At 40.7% G+C, this 13,340-nt stretch overlaps 1 protein-coding gene across 5 annotated transcripts in view; it reads left to right on the forward strand.

Annotated features, from left to right (window-relative positions):
* The window catches only part of LOC130930622 (neuronal PAS domain-containing protein 3), a 267,831-nt gene that overhangs the window by 105,688 nt on the left and 148,803 nt on the right, over window positions 1-13,340 (forward strand). For all 5 annotated transcript variants that reach the window (XM_057858590.1, XM_057858591.1, XM_057858592.1 and 2 more), the window contains one exon: window positions 3,527-3,771. In XM_057858590.1, coding sequence (XP_057714573.1) covers window positions 3,527-3,771 — 245 coding nt within the window. The remainder of the gene's footprint in view (window positions 1-3,526; window positions 3,772-13,340) is intronic.

Below are 13,340 nucleotides of genomic sequence, written 5' to 3' on the forward strand. Positions count from 1 at the left end.
AGCCACAGTAATAGGGCGGTAAGTGGGTCCCACACTTTTCAATATGGCGGTGGCTTCTTGGCATTCTCCTGCTTCCATCTTTCCATCTCTCCTTTCTCTTTCTTTGCTCTTTGGACCCCGGCGCAGCTCGCCGGCTTGACGCTGTTAGAGCAGTGGAACGTTGCCCCCTCCGGGCAGGGATCCTTTCCTACCTAGTGGGCCAAGGGGGTCCCATAGTGTGCTGCATCGGTTGGGGTGTTGCGGCGCTATCTGGGAGTCCGGGTGGGTGGGTGGATGGTAGGGGTGGGGCGGTGGCGAGTCCCCTTGTCCCTTGCCTGGGGTCTAGTTAATGGGGCGTGGTTGTCTGGGAGCAATTGGCTGGGATGGTGCCGGGGCTGCAGCATTTCCACTTTTCTGCAGGACTATCACACATCTGAGTGGGTTCACACATGACTGAGTGCAATAAGACAAACTCAAGTAGATTGTGAGTGCCAGCATTAGTGATAAGGTTGTTGTTGTTTGTTCTTCTCCTCTTCCGACCGCTTCCTTCCTTTCTGTCCCCTCTTAGCCCGTTCCTGTTCGCTGCCTTCTCCTAATAAATGAAGCATAACAAACAACCACGATTGGAGTATTTCAAACTCCAATGTTGTGATACATTAAAACTGTTCAGACCATCAGGACACCCAGATTCCTATTCTCTGTGTCTAAGCAGCTGAACAGAGTGAAACTGTTATTAATTTGTGATTTACAAAGACAGGCCGTTGACACTTATTCCACACACTAACTAAGAGTTACTCAATTTACAAGTTCGCTTACCCTCTCAGTCTGCTGGTTAAACGCTAACACTAAGTATCATCGATTTTGCTGAACTTTTAAACTTTGAATTGAACATACATTAAGTGACATAAGTAAACGAGCACATAGCAGAACTCAGTCATATATTCTTTATCCTCTGTGAGGAATGACAAATATTTGTGCTGTACGGATGAGCTGAGAGGAGTTGAGACAGCTCAATTAACAGAGGAACTATGTGTCTGTCTTATACTGCCCCCTGATGGCTTAGGTAGGCACCCAGAAAGCTATTAAGATACGTTACAACAATTTTGAACCTGACAAATGGATGTGAAATCTATCCCCGCCATTGGAAGCCAATTAGATAACTTGCATGCTTGTTAAGAAGAGTGTTCAGAATACAACATCTGTCTCAATTTTTAATCAAAATTATACTTGAATGTAGCGCCAACCTGATGCACTTCTCAACCTTCCATTCAGTCTGGTGGTCTAGTGGGGCGTGGCTTCCATGTGTCAGTAAATCTGCCCAGCGACAGGTCCTCCTGTCACATGACACACAGGCCGTTTGCCCTCCAATTGACCTGGAAGTTAAACCTTGATGGTGGTGGCCGACCTTCCCCGCATGTTCGCTGCCTGCACACACGCGCCAAAACACACATCTTACTTCCTGGCTGACAAGTGCGATGCACCTCGCTGAACTTTACGACGCGCGTGCACACGCAGACATTGCACACATACACACCTGTGTCAAGCTCTTTAAAACGCCATCAAGTCAGCAGGCCGAACTTTACGATGTACTTTCAGCTCGTGGTTTTAATGCATACACGCTCACACACACAGGAAAAAAAACACACAAATGTGTACATAGGGAGACACAGAAGCCCCATTTTTTTGGTTTTAGTTCATTTAATATTGAAAGATTCTGCTCTTTTGGCTGCTATTGACAGTGACAGGTGTCCAATCCTGTTGAACTAGGAGAGGTTGCAGCGATCATTTAATCATAATGAGTTAAACACCAAGTAAACAATTATCAAATGAGCGTTTTGATGATTACAATTAGGGCTGTTCCGATCATGTTTTTTTTGCTCCCGATCCGATCCCGATTGTTTTAGTTTGAGTATCTGCCGATCTCGATATTTCCCGATCCGATTTCTTTTTTTTTTTGCTCCCGATTCAATTCCAATCATTCCCGATAATTTTTCCCGATCATATACATTTTGACAATGCATTAAGAAAAAAATGAATAAAACTCGGACGAATATATACATTCAACATACAGTACATAAGTACTGTATTTGTTTATTATGACAATAAATCCTCAAGATGGCATTTACATTATTAACATTCTTTCTGTGAGAGGGATCCACGGATAGAAAGACTTGTGACTTTGTATATTGTGACTAAATATTGCCATCTAGTCTATTTGTTGAGCTTTCAGGAAATGATACTGAAGGCCAAGCCCAAATACATGATGGGAAGTGGAACCATGACAAGTGGAACCATGACTGTGCGTCGGGCTACCAATTCATATATCTTCTCTGCGATGGGATATAACACAAGGTGTTAAGAAAAAGATCAATTACTACCTTGATTCCCCACATTGCTTCCCATGATATATCTAATCATAGGGAGAGGATTGTAAGGCTTTAGCCAATTAAAATAAGGCTCCAAAGGCTGCCAAAATTCACTCTACTCATTTTACGCTGTTCCATTACAGATGGGGCGCGACAATGCGTGAGTGGGTCGTGCAGCGCATGCATTAATTGCGTTAAATATTGTAACGTGATACATTTTCAAAAAAATTAATTAAGCCTAAACTAAAGACTCTGGATAAGCGTGACATATTATGTCTGTAACGTTAAATACAATTAGAAAACGATTTAATTAAAATATATATATATATTAAAAAAAGGCATGGCCGATATTTTTTTGCCGATTCCGATACTTTGAAAATGACGTGATCATCCCGATCGATCGGGACATCTCTAATTACAATATATGTGTTTACTTATTTGATAACCGATTTATCATTTGGTTATCATTCTTTATCCAAAATTAATTGAAATTTATTGATTGAAGGAGTACACAAAACAATTGGAAAATTTAATTTTCAACTATATTTCAAGTGATGCATTTCAGCTAAGATGATTTTTCAAGAATTGACACACATACCAAAAACAAACAAAACAAAACAAAAAATTAGAATGAGTTCAACAGTTTGTTTGCCATGATTTATTGCTGTAATCTGATAGTGTGTGCTTCTCCTTGCTTGCCCATATTGGCCACTGGGAGGCAGTACTATATAGAACTATGTCGAAATAGACTTCTTCCAAATATTTTGTAAGTTACTGTAATATTAGTTACTCTTTGCAGAGTATAAGAAATTTATTCAGCAGGTCATCCACTGATTGAAGGATCAGGGGTTCGACTCCAGCTCCCACCTCTGTCCACTGTCGTTGTATCCTTGGGCAAGATACTTCACCCTGCCTGTGTGAAAGAGTGTGAGAACAAGTGGTCAAAAGTGCTGATGACGCGGATGGGCTGCCTCGCTTTTGTCGGACTGCCCCAGGGCAGCTGTGGCTACAGTAGTGGCTTACCACCATCGAGTGCGGAGTGAAAGAGTAATGAGTGTCCAAAAAAAGTGCTATATAAATCCCAAGACATTATTATCAATATTACTATTCGAATGTGACTTCTCATAACATATTTCCATAAAGCTAGCTCGCTGACGTGCCTGTGCAACGTTGCTTTGCAGGCTGCAGGCTCTGCGCAAGGAGAAGTCTCGTGACGCAGCGAGGTCACGGCGAGGGAAGGAGAACTTTGAGTTCTACGAGCTAGCAAAAATGCTTCCCCTGCCAGGTGCCATCACCAGTCAGCTGGACAAAGCGTCAATCATCCGCCTCACCATCAGCTACCTGAAGATGAGGGACTTTGCCAACCAGGGGGACCCCCCGTGGAACCTGCGCATGGAGGGACCGCCACCCAATACCTCAGTCAAAGGTACGATAGGTTCTAGAGTGCTTGTCAACTTCAGAGATGGAAGAAAGTTACATCAAGTCATATGAACACTATATAGTGGTGCTTCGAGCTACGAGTTCAATTCATTCCATGACCACACTTTCAAACCTCTCAGTGAGCTACAGCCATTTTGCAGAGGATATAGAATATATGCCTGTGAATTATATTGTATTGTCTATCCACATCTTTTGTGCCAAAAATGCTGTTCATTTTTCTGTCCCTACTTATTTTACAGTTTCAAGTTTTGATGCTGATTGGTTAGCCTGTCTATAGCGTTTCACATTGTTTGTTAGCAATATGTTACAGTGACTTCAGTGTGATTTACAATACATTGCTCAGTCAATTTTTGTTTAGTTTAGTTGAGCCAATATTTGAGACAAGAGTGACCTTCAAATATGCCAGCACCCAAGTCAAGTGTGATCAAATATTGGTGTTCAAATTCTCTGGCTGGATTTGATGGGTAGGAACATTCCATTGTGGAAGATCGATGTAATGGATGTGTAAATTGACATGCTTGTTCGTGGAAGGAATTTGAACTCGTAAGTCGATCATGTTTGAGTGCCATTGGCGGCGATAGATGTCTAATCCATTTCGACTGAGAGGGGCTAGCAGCGAAGGATCACTGCGTACATTACCTTTGAAAGCAACATCGGCGGCAGCCTGTGTGTGTGCGTTCATGTGCAAGTGTGTGTGCGTGCCGGCATCTCCAAAGGAAGACGGCACATACGGTCGCCTCGCCATAGCAGATGGCGTCATTGTTGTCAGCACTTTGAAGAGCTGCATGCATTTTAATGAAACTAACCCAAACACCTGTGTGCGTGCGTGCGTATGTGTGAATGAAAGTGAGTGCGCAACCAGTTTTTCATGGTTTCATGAGGACACACTTTGACCGCCATCTTTTCCAAACACTCCCAGAAATTGCATGAATTTAAGATTTTCCACTCCAAGCCAACAGGGAGCAGCATACTGAAACATTCATATTTCAAGCTTGACATGTTGCTAAGCAAGAATGGACAAAGGCATTCTGTGGCACATTCTGTGTGTGGACAACAAGAAATCTGAAAATATTTTGTGTTTGTAAAGTGTTCTTTAACCCTTTAGTCCAGCAATATGAAGCAATTATCAGAGAATCCCAAAATTTGAAAAATAAGGTCCTAATGAAACCGTTTTTTCAAATTTGTAAAAAGAAAAGTCAAAATTAGGGTTGTTCCGATCATGTTTTTTTGCTCCCTATCCGATCGTTTTAGTTTGAGTATCTGCCGATCCCGATATTTCCCGATCCGATTGCTTTTTTTTGCTCCCGATTCAATTCCAATCATTCCCGATAATTTTCCCCGATCATATACATTTCGGCAATGCATTAAGAAAAAAATGAATAAAACTCGGACGAATATATACATTCAACATACAGTACATAAGTACTGTATTTGTTTACTATGACACTAAATCCTCAAGATGGCATTTACATTATTAACATTCTTTCTGTGAGAGGGATCCACGGATAGAAAGACTTGTGACTTTGTATATTGTGACTAAATATTGCCATCTAGTGTATTTGTTGAGCTTTCAGTAAATGATACTGTAGCCATGCCCAAATGCATGATGGGAAGTGGAACCATGACTGTGCGTAGTGCTACCAATTGATATATCTTCTCTGCGTTGGAAGATAACATAAGGTGTTAAGAAAAAGATCAATTGTTACCGTGCTTCCCCACATTGCTTCCCATGATATTTCTAATCATAGGTAGAGGGATTGTAAGGCTTTAGCCAATTAAAAAAAGGCTCCAAAGGCTGCCAAATTTCACTCTACTCATTTTATGCTGCCGTTTATCTCTCTATATAGGTAAGACGGCGCCATTACAGATTGAGCGCGACAATGCGTGAGTGGGTCGTGCAGCGCATGCATTAATTGCGTTAAATATTTTAACGTGATACATTTTTTAAAAAATTAATTACCGCCGTTATCGGGATAAATTTGATAACCCTACCTTAAGCCTAAAGACTCTGGATGAGTGTAACATATTATGTTTGTAATGTTAAATACAATTAGAAAACGATTTAATTAAAAAATTATGTATACGTATGTATATTAAAAAAAGGCTTGGCCGATATTTTTTTGCCGATTCCGATACTTTGAAAATGACGTGATCGGACCCGATCGATCGGGACATCTCTAGTCAAAATGAATGTGTGTAATAAGCGCTCAGATATCTATAACCCTTGCTAAATCCTGTTTGTTTTTCTCATGAAACCTGCAGATGCATGTGTTGACTTGCATCCATCATTTTTTCAAAAAGAAATGTCAAAATTCTGAATTAGTCTCAAAATCATGAAATTTTAGGTGTATCAAATGTGATACATTTGGCAATATAGGGTTAATAATAGCACACATTTCAGCACAGGCAAAAAAAAGTTATGACTTAACTTCAGTGTTCACACTTTATCTTTGTTGGGAATATCGCCCCGATCCAATATGTCCAATATGTATTCTGGCACATGTTAAAACCAATCTGAAGATAATATTTATATATGATACTTAAATATCTTTTTCTTTTGATATGGTTAATGACAGTTTTACTCCCAGAAAGACTCTGCTAATAGAATTACTCATTAAAGAAAAACTCAAAAACATGATCAATATATTTATTATCCCTATTTACGAAAAGAGATCATCTGCTTGTCGCTAACTGCTACCACAACTACTCCTAAATGCATTACCACTATTACTTTTGCTTGCTGTACTGCTACCAAAGTTTTCTCCAATGTCACCACTACTACTATTAGGCCTCCTGCTATTAGTACCTAGAATACTGCCATTACCGTTACTAGCATTGCCAGTACCACTACAACCTGCTACTAGAACTTCTACTCCCACATCTACTACTACCTTCAATTATATACCAACAATCACTATGACCTGCTACTAGAACTCCTGCTCTTACTTCTACTACTAGCACTAATTATATATCAAAAATTGCTCCTACCATCACCACTACATAACAACAATTACCGTATACAACAACCATTTTTATGATGAAAACGATACAATATCGATTCATCGGACAATACATGCCAATAGAAGTGGGTAGAGTAGTCAAAAAGTTTACTCAAGTAAGAGTAGCGTTACATCAAAATAATATTACTCATGTAAAAGTAAAAGTAATCATCCAAAAAATGTACTCAAGTACAAGTAAAAAAGTATTTGGTGTAAAGAATACTCATGTACTGAGTAACATTGTGAGTAACTGCTTAGGATGTCTGATATTTTTTTTCCTCAGCACAAAGTTATCAATATGAACTGTTATTATTATCATCATCATCATCATCATGGCTCTTGCGTTGGGGCTGGTTTCCTCTCCCATTGCATAGAGCTGACCGGGTGAGCTAGGCCCCTCCAGTACTGGCGGTCTTGTGCCAGCAGATTTGCATCCTTCAAGGTAACTCCATCTTGTTGAAGGTCGTCTGCAATGATGTCAAGCAATCGAATGCGGAGCTTTCCTTGTGGTCGTCGCCAGCCTGCAGCCTTTGGGTCAAGCTTCAGGATGGCTCTTGTCAGGTGGTCAGGAGGAAGACTGAGAACATGGCCAAGCTAACGAATGCGGCGCTGTGGCCAGGCAGGAGGCTCTGAGCTGATTTGTCTAGGCTTGCAGGGTTTCGTTGGAGATTTGCTGGGGCCAGCTAATGTTCTTGATGGTTTTCGATGGAGAGCCCTGCTGTCAAAGCCGTCTATTCTTGTGGCCAGTGTCTTGTTTAAGGGCCATGTTTCAGAACCATAGAGGAGAATAGAGAGTATGGCGGCGTTGTAGATTCGGAGCTTCATCTTCCGTGAGATGGCTAGGTGCCGCCAGAGTGGTTTCCAGAGAGACTGCATGGTAGAGGCCAGGGCTCTCCGGCGGAGAACCTCTGATTTAAGATCCCCGTTATCAATCACCGTAGACTCCAGATAAACAAAGCTCAACAGGCTGTACAGTGTCATCACCAAGCAGGATGTGGGGTGGATCAGGTCCCTCACCAACATGCACGAATTTGGTCTTGGTCCACCTCTTCGCTGTATATACTCAGAGCGTCCCTCAACTGGTTGTAGGAGGTGTTGAGCAAGATGGTGTTGTCAGTGTACTCCAGGTCGGTCAGTTGGTAGTTGCCAATCGACACTCCGGGTACTCGCTCACAGACCCTGCACATCAGGTGGTCGATTACACATTTTAACAGGTCTGGTGCAGCTACTCAGCCTTGCTGGACACCACTAGGGATGGGAAACCAGACAGAGTCACGGCCGTTGACGCAGACACAACTCTGTGTGTTGCTATAAAGCAGCCTGAAGAGGGTGGTGTTTGTCGGGGGTGCGCCATGGGCTTGTAGGATACTCCACAGTGATGAGTGGTGGACTGTACCAAATGCGGCCTTGACGTCTAGGAATCTAATGAAAAGATGCTGGTCTTTCTGGAATTCATATACTTTCTTAAAGAGCAGACGGACGGTGGAGATGTGAACTCAGCTGGAGCGGTTTGGCATGAAGCCAGCCTGCTGTGGGCGACGGCCACTTCTAATTGCTGGGAGAGTACGGGTTATTATTTTTCTGTACTATATCCTACAGTGGGGCAAATAAGTATTTAGTTAACCACTAATTGTGCAAGTTCTCCCATTTGAAAATATTACAGAGGCTTGTAATTGTGAACATGGGTAAATCTCAACCATGAGAGACAGAATGTAAAAAAAAAGAAAAAACAACCAGAAAATCACATTGTTTGATTTTTAAAGAATTTATTTGCAAATCGTGGTGGAAAATAAGTATTTGGTCAATACCATAAGTTCATCTCAATACTTTGTTATGTACCCTTTGTTGGCAATAACGGAGGCCAAAAAATTTCTGTAACTCTTCACAAGCTTTTCACACACTGTTGCTGGTATATTGGCCCATTCCTACATGCAGATCTCCTCTAGAACAGTGATGCTTTGGGGTTGTTGTTGGGCAACACGGACTTTCAACTCCCTCCACAGATTTTCTACGGGGTTGAGATCTGGAGACTGGCTAGGCCATTCCAGGACCTTGAAATGCTTCTTACGAAGCCACTCCTTTGTTGCCCTGGCTGTGTGTTTGGGATCATTGTCATGCTGAAAGACCCAGCCACGTCTCATCTTCAATGCCCTTGCTGTTGGAAGGAGATTTTCACTCAAAATCTCTTGATACATGGCCCCATTCATTCTTTCCTTGACACAGATCAGTCATGTTGGTCCTTTTGCAGAAAAACAGCCCCAAAGCATGAAGTTTCCACCCCCATGCTTCACAGTGGGTATGGTGTTCTCCGGATGCAATTCATTATTCTTTCTCCTCCAAACACGAGAACATGTGTTTCTACCAAAAAGTTATATTTTGGTTTCATCAGACCATAACACATTCTCCCAGTCCTCTTCTGGATCATCCAAATGCTCTGTAGCGAACCGCAGACGGGCCTGGACGTGTACTTTCTTCAGCAGGGGGACACGTCTGGCACAGCAGGATTTGAGTCCCTGGCGGCGCATTGTGTTATTGATAGTAGCCTTTGTTGCTGTGGTCCCAGCTCTCTGCAGGTCATTCACTAGGTCCCCCCATGTGGTTCTGGGATTTTTGCTCACCGTTCTTGTTGTCATTTTGACGCCACGGGGTGAGATCTTGCATGGAGCCCCAGATCGAGGGAGATTATCAGTGGTCTTGTATGTCTTCCATTTTCTAATAATTGCTGCCACAGTTGTTTTAAACCAAGCTTTTACCTATTGCAGATTCAGTCTTCCCAGCCTGGTGCAGGTCTACAATTTTGTCTCTGGTGTCCTTCGACAGCTCTTTGGTCTTGGCCATAGTGGAGTTTGGAGTGTGACTGACTGAGGTTGTGGACAGGTGTATTTTATACTGATAATGAGTTAAAACAGGTACCATTAATACAGGTAACGAGTGGAGCCTTGTTAGACCTTGTTAGAAGTTAGACCTATCTGACAGCCAGAAATCTTGCTTGTTTGTAGGTAACCAAATACTTATTTTCCACTGTAATTTGGAAATAAATTCTTTAAAAATCAAACAATGTGATTTTCTGGTTTTTTTTTCACATTCTGTCTCTCATGGTTGAGGTTTACCCATGTTGACAATTACAGGCCTCTCTAATCTTTTCAAGTAGGAGAACTTGCACAATTGGTGGTTTACTAAATACTTATTTGCACCACTGTATTACATAACCTTATTAAGCTAAAGAAATACAAAAAAGTTATTGAATTCCCTCACGAGAAAAAAAAAAAACTACTGAAATGAAGCATTATTCGTCCAAAGAACATATTTCCTATTATGAAACCCAAGAGATCATATCTCAGGGTTTCCGTGGTCAATAGGTACCAAATAAAAACTGGGAGAGAGTTTAAAATCCGCGCATTAGGGCAGCAATCTATGTCAAATACTTAAGTTTTTTTACGATGCTTTATAGACGCCAAGTGATTGAACAAGCCGGCGTGGTTATAGTCATGTGATTATAGTTGTGACGTATCATTGGTGAAACTGGTAGAGCCTCTGTTGGCGTCTCTGGCAAAAGAAAGAAAGAAAAAAACATCTAATATGTAGAATAAACAGGAAAAATTTAACGACTAGTGTAGCCCAAAGTAGCGGGAGTAATAGTTGTGTTTCTTTTTCACAAATTTACTGAAGTAAAAGTATGGCTTAGTAAAACTACTTTTGGAAGTAAATTTATCTCCAGACGTTACTCAAATTAATGTAACGGAGTAAATGTAATGCGTTACTACCAACCTCTTCATGCCAATATTACAAAGTTGCTATAATTCCATTCAGTTCAAGGAATTTTATACTATATTACATACACATTTTATGAAAGCACTTCCATTTCACTAAAAGCAATGAAAAATACAAAGCTCTCTTAGCATTTTAGACGAATTGGTTACTGAAACATTCCAAACACTTGAATATAAACCAAGCAAAACAGCATATCTAAATCATGACGATGTTGATCATTATTTGCATTTCCATCGATTTGATTTTATCGTTGCTAAACTAATCCATGTGTCAATCCAGATCAGGGTATTGTTACACTCATCATTGCTTCTTCTACTGTCCTGTTACCAAACTTTCCAAAGTACAAGCACAGACTTGTGGATCTGTCTGCAGTGAGCAATATGAGCACAAGCTCCATATTTTCTCCCCCCCCTTCCTCCACCTTGCCCTTTGCGTTAATTGACCCATCAGTTGCTCTTCTGCAGTTTAGTGTTGCAGCTTTTGACTTGCTGTCACACACTCTCCACATCTGCTGCGCCACACAAACAACCCTGACCTTTGCAGCATCCTGACACTCTTGTGTGCATGTGTGCGCGCGCCCGTGCGAGACTGAGGGCCGCTCCGTATGTTTTATGTGGGAATTCATAGCAATGTGGAGGAATGTGTGAGTGTTTTTGACTAACTGTTGAGTTCGTGTGTGTGCGTGTGACCCGTTCAGACACCTGCTATTTCATTATGCATGCAGAGAGCAGCAGACACTAAAATGCCACACTTCACCAGACACTATACAATCAACACAAACACACACAGCACAGTTCCATTCATATCATTGGCTTTCACTGTATCATATTTTTTAATGTCACTCTTTCTGGCAGCCAACGGGTTAACTTTTTTTGTCTCAGGAAATGTCTATGTTTCTTGTCAACCATTTTATTAATTATGTAAAAATATATTGCTGTTTGTGTGAGTGCGGCAATTTTTTCTTTGTTTGTCTGTTTTTTTGTGTTTTTTTTTCCCCTTGCTTTTGTCATTGTTTTTCCATACGCGTGCGATTAGTCTGTGTGTTTATGTTCTGATTAATTGTAAACAGTTTAGCTGGATGAAAATGTGTGTTTGTTCAATGGTTTGTGTGCACATGGCTGTGTGACCTACATGTATGTCCACACATTTATCATTATTCCCCTTGTTGGTGGAATTGTATGCGATTTTGCTTCACGTGTGTGTGTTAGTTTTTGCTTGGGCTGCCACGATGAGTCAACTACCGTAATTTTCGGACTATAAGGCGCACCTGACTATAAGCCGCCACCCACCAAATTTGACACGAAAATGGCATTTGTTAATATATAAGCCGCACTGGACGATAAAACGCATCTGTCCTCACTGTATTATGGGATATTTACACCAAAATATATTAACAGGTAACACTTTATTTGACAGCGGTATCACAAGACTGTCATAACACCGAATTAACTACCAGGAAGCTTTGAACCAACTGGCTGCAAACCTTAATTGCTTCAACATGCTTCATTTGGCCATCACTGCTCCCTTGGGGGAGACAGTCAACCTCTACTGCCACCTGCTATCAACACTGTTGTCGTCCAACATGCCTCCTAACATGCATTGCAAGGCTAAAGATGTAAATAACAATCCAAATTCGTGTTCTGTGCTAATTATTTTGCTAATTATTTCTTCAGTTGCTGTTCCAGTTGTTTCATAAATTGCTAGTAATGATATTTGGTAACACTTAATTTGACAGTAGGGCGTTAAGACTGTCATAAGACCATCATAATTATCCAGTGCATCTTATTTATTGATTTAATTGCGTTAAGAGGTAACACTTTATTTGACAGCGGCATCATAAAACTGCCATAAGACTAATTATGACATGAGACTATCATTGGCATTGATGAATGCTTATGACAGATGTCATTATGTGTCATCCGGCAAATTATGTCACTAACTAACATTTATGTCCAGCTCGGATCTTTTACATCCATTCAAACGTGAGATAATCTGCCGGATTATACAAAATGACATATGTCATAAGCATTCATTTATGCCCATGGTAGTGTCATGTTATAATTATGACGGTCTTATGGCAGTCTTATTATGCTGCTGTCAAATAAAGTGTTACCTATTAACACAAATAAATCAATAAATAATCCGCATTGGACTATAAACCGCAGGATTCAAAATGAGGGAAATTTATTGAGAACTAATGGACAATTATTTTTATAACTGATTGTTTGGAGGCATTTTCGACCTAAAAACTAATCCTCATTTTATTTGTTTATTCATTCATTTTAACATTTAAAAAAGATACAAACATATTCTTTTATATATTTATTTATATATATTTGGTTTTTCAATTTCAATATTAAAACCAAGAAGGGGGAAAATGAAATATTATCTTCCGTATTTTTTATTTATTTAAAAAAAATATATTTTAAATAAAAAGCAAAAAGTTCTTAGTTCAAAGTTCATCCAAACACGAGAACCTGTGTTTCTACCAAAAAGTTCTATTTTGGTTTCATCTGACCATAACACATTCTCCCAGTCCTCTTCTGGATCATTCAAATGCTCTTTAGCAAACCGCAGACAAGCCTGGACGTGTACTGGCTTCAGCAGGGGGACACGTTTGGCAGTGCAGGATTTGAGTCCCTGGCTGCGCATTGTGTTACTGATAGTAGCCTTTGTTACTGTGGTCCCAGCTCTCTGTAGGTCATTCACTAGGTCCCCCGTGTGGTTCTGGGATTTTTGCTCACCGTTCTTGTTATCATTTTGATGCCACGGGGTGAGACTTGCA

The sequence above is a fragment of the Corythoichthys intestinalis genome, chromosome 15 (assembly GCF_030265065.1).
Source record: "Corythoichthys intestinalis isolate RoL2023-P3 chromosome 15, ASM3026506v1, whole genome shotgun sequence".
NCBI classification, from domain to species: Eukaryota; Metazoa; Chordata; class Actinopteri; order Syngnathiformes; family Syngnathidae; genus Corythoichthys; species Corythoichthys intestinalis.